The sequence below is a fragment of the Haemaphysalis longicornis genome, unplaced genomic scaffold, assembly GCF_048455015.1.
Source record: "Haemaphysalis longicornis isolate Haplotype H1 unplaced genomic scaffold, Haemaphysalis longicornis Haplotype H1 scaffold_8, whole genome shotgun sequence".
NCBI lineage: Eukaryota > Metazoa > Arthropoda > Arachnida > Ixodida > Ixodidae > Haemaphysalis > Haemaphysalis longicornis.
The window spans coordinates 173,380,473-173,383,372 of NW_027526445.1; the positions used below are offsets into that span (position 1 = coordinate 173,380,473).

The window sequence follows — 2,900 nt, forward strand, 5'->3', positions numbered from 1 at the left end:
GGGTTAGGGCAGCTTGGTGGACGACGGACGCAGTGCTTCAGCGACTATGGCTGCCAGACCCGTGAGCACCTTCCTGTCCCTAAGCATTACTCCTATCATTATACTCTCCACGGCACGTAGGACGTATCTGAGTTTGCTTTCTACTTGTTTAGTAAGCTGCTAAGTAGTTTTCGCTCCATATGTCATCACCGGCAGGATGCGCTGATTAAATACCTTTCCCTTTATGGATAGAGGTGGCTTACTTTTCATTGGGTGTGAGTGCTTGCCGAGTGCACCCAAACCCATTCCTATTCTGAGCCGGATTTCTACCTCAAGCACTGACCACCAGTCCAAGGTAGTTACAATCGTTACCCTGTTCCAGCCTTCCGTTACCCATGCTGAAAAAGACGTGTTCAGCATGTTTATTTATCATTACTTAAGGTTTACTGATATTTATCTTTACCACCCCAGCGACGCTCTGAGCTTGTAATTCGTCAATCATTTTTGTAGTTGTTCTGCAGACTCACTGAGCAAAACTATGTCGTCTGCAAACCTCCAATGGCTCAAGTATTCCCCGTTTATCCGTAAACCTACGTTTTCAAAGTCACGCTTCCTGAATACCGTCTCCAGATACGCTGTGAGAAATTTTGGCAAGATCGTATCTCGTTGGCGCCCTTCCTTTAAGATCGGGAGCTTGTCGCTTTGCTTGTGAAGGATCAACCAGCCTGTGCATCCCTCATATCTATGTTGTCTAGGACTGTTAGGTAGGTTTCCTCTATTCCTTGATTTTTTATGGCCTCCATCACTGCGGTGGAGTTTATTGAATCAAACGCTTTTTCATAGGCTATAGATGTCATGTAGGGCGGCTTATTATACTGTGCGCATTTTTCTATTGCTTGGTTGATGGCATGAATGTGATCCATTTTAGAGTATCCTTTTCTAAAACCCGCCTGATCATTCTGTTGTTGGAAATCTAGGCTGTCGTTTATGCGGTTCACTGTTACCTTGGTAAAGAGCTTGTACACAACTGACAGAAGGCTGATGAGTTTATATTTTTTAAGATCTTTGGTATCTCCCTTCTTATGAATTAAAACTATGTTGGCGTTTTTCCAGGCTATGGGTACTTTTAAGATCTTAAGCTTTCTGGAAATAGTTTACCAAGCGTTTATACTACTATATCGCCGCCCTCCTTTAAAAGTTTCACAGTTATGTAGCCATCGCCTGCATCTTTTCCTCTTTTCATGCCTTCAAAGGGGCCATGCAGAAAAAACACAAATTTGGTTCACTCGAAAGATTGCGTCGTTAGAATCATATTTACACCACTTTTAACGCACACTTCACTCAAATAAGCTATATAATTACAAAAAATGGAATGGCCATGCGACCTACCCGCTCATTTCCCGCAACAGAATGTATCATGTCTTATGTCCAGCTGTGCGATTGGCTGAGGCCGACAAAAGCAAACACCAAATAGGCACGGCTCATAAACTTGCCGAACGAGTTCTGTGCGGTTAAACGTACTACATATTCGTTTTATAGTAGTCAGAATGTGTGGTAAACAATGAAAGTTATGAAAATACACGCAAACATAGAAGTACCGATGCGTTGGTACTGGACGCACTATAGTTGTTTTAGCTGCACAGCACTCCGCCGGTTTGGAGTTGTCTTACACGACACTGGCCGTTTGGCGTAAGCGACGTTGCCTTACGTCACCCTGTTTGTCAGGCACACCCCCTGTTTCACGGAACGATTACTTTCTACGTAAAAATTCGTAAAAACAAGTCCAAAAATTACGCGCTATTTTGGAAGTCGCGAAACAGCAAGAATTGCTTCTGCAACTTTTTTCTTTCAAAATTCGGCAGCAGAAAATCATTCTTAAGCTGCATTTTTATGGTTTTCAAAAAATAAAAAAGGTTATGAAATAGTTATTGTGCACTAAACAAATACTAACAACTTGAAAACGATGTTGTCGTCCTTTAAGACTCCGCCTTCTGAACTAGTAATACGCGTGGCGTTACCATTCACACCTACTTAAGTTTTCAATTATAAATGGCTTCAATGTAGCGTTTGCTGTGGACTGTATTCGTACTGTTAGCGAGTTTTAGCATTCCGTCCGTTTCGTCCATTCCGTGCTTACCATGTTGACGGGGACCTCACTGGGCACTATCCCATTCGGTGACGGTAAGGTGCATTAGTTCCGAGGGCAGGCCTTCGCCATGCCCACGCATTCGTCACGATTGGGGGTGCCCCCTCACCACGCCCGCGCGCGCAGGCGCAGTCTCGTCCCGGTACTGACGGTACGCGCCGAAGAAACGGAGCATACGGAATGCTAAAACTCTCTATTACCGTCTGCACTATAAAACAGCATCGGTGAGGAGGAACGTTTTGACGCGCCGTTTCCTCTGCGCTGGAGGGACTGCTGTGTCTGCTGATGATGGCCGTGTTTTCGCAGGTGTCCAGCAGGTACCTGGTCCACTACCCAGTCCAGCTTGCGGAGTCTGGCCGCCAGGTGACATCCCTGGGCCTTCGATTCACGGTTCGCCCGAGCCACTTTGTGCTCGACGAGATGCGCATCAGGTGCACAGCAACGCTGGATAGCAGCGACCGGGCCGGCTCGCAGTGGGAGGAGGAGTTCGTCCTCGGACACAGCTCTCCGGGCCCCCACGTCTCCGAGCAATATGGTGAGTGGTCTTAGCGGTAGTATTGATGTCAGGGGTTACCTGCTGCGGTTACCTGCTTGGCTATTCGAAAGTTGAACGGATTATTTTAAATATATTTATGACCATTATATCGAGTCAGCGACTACATTGTATAAAAAGGTGAAATAAGGCAATAAACAGGGCACTTTGCTTTATTTTAGTGCCTAAAATATCATTCCTATATATCCGTTGGATGACGTTATGGTTTAATGACGCAAAGGG

At 45.6% G+C, this 2,900-nt stretch overlaps 1 protein-coding gene across 1 annotated transcript in view; it reads left to right on the top strand.

Annotated features, from left to right (window-relative positions):
- LOC144148584 (kell blood group glycoprotein homolog) overlaps window positions 1-2,674 on the top strand; it is a 26,815-nt gene extending 24,141 nt beyond the window's left edge. Inside the window, exons 4-6 of the mRNA XM_077680099.1 lie at window positions 1,789-1,813; window positions 2,252-2,276; window positions 2,432-2,674. Coding sequence (XP_077536225.1) covers window positions 1,789-1,813; window positions 2,252-2,276; window positions 2,432-2,674 — 293 coding nt within the window. The remainder of the gene's footprint in view (window positions 1-1,788; window positions 1,814-2,251; window positions 2,277-2,431) is intronic.
- Window positions 2,675-2,900: the final 226 nt, after the last annotated feature.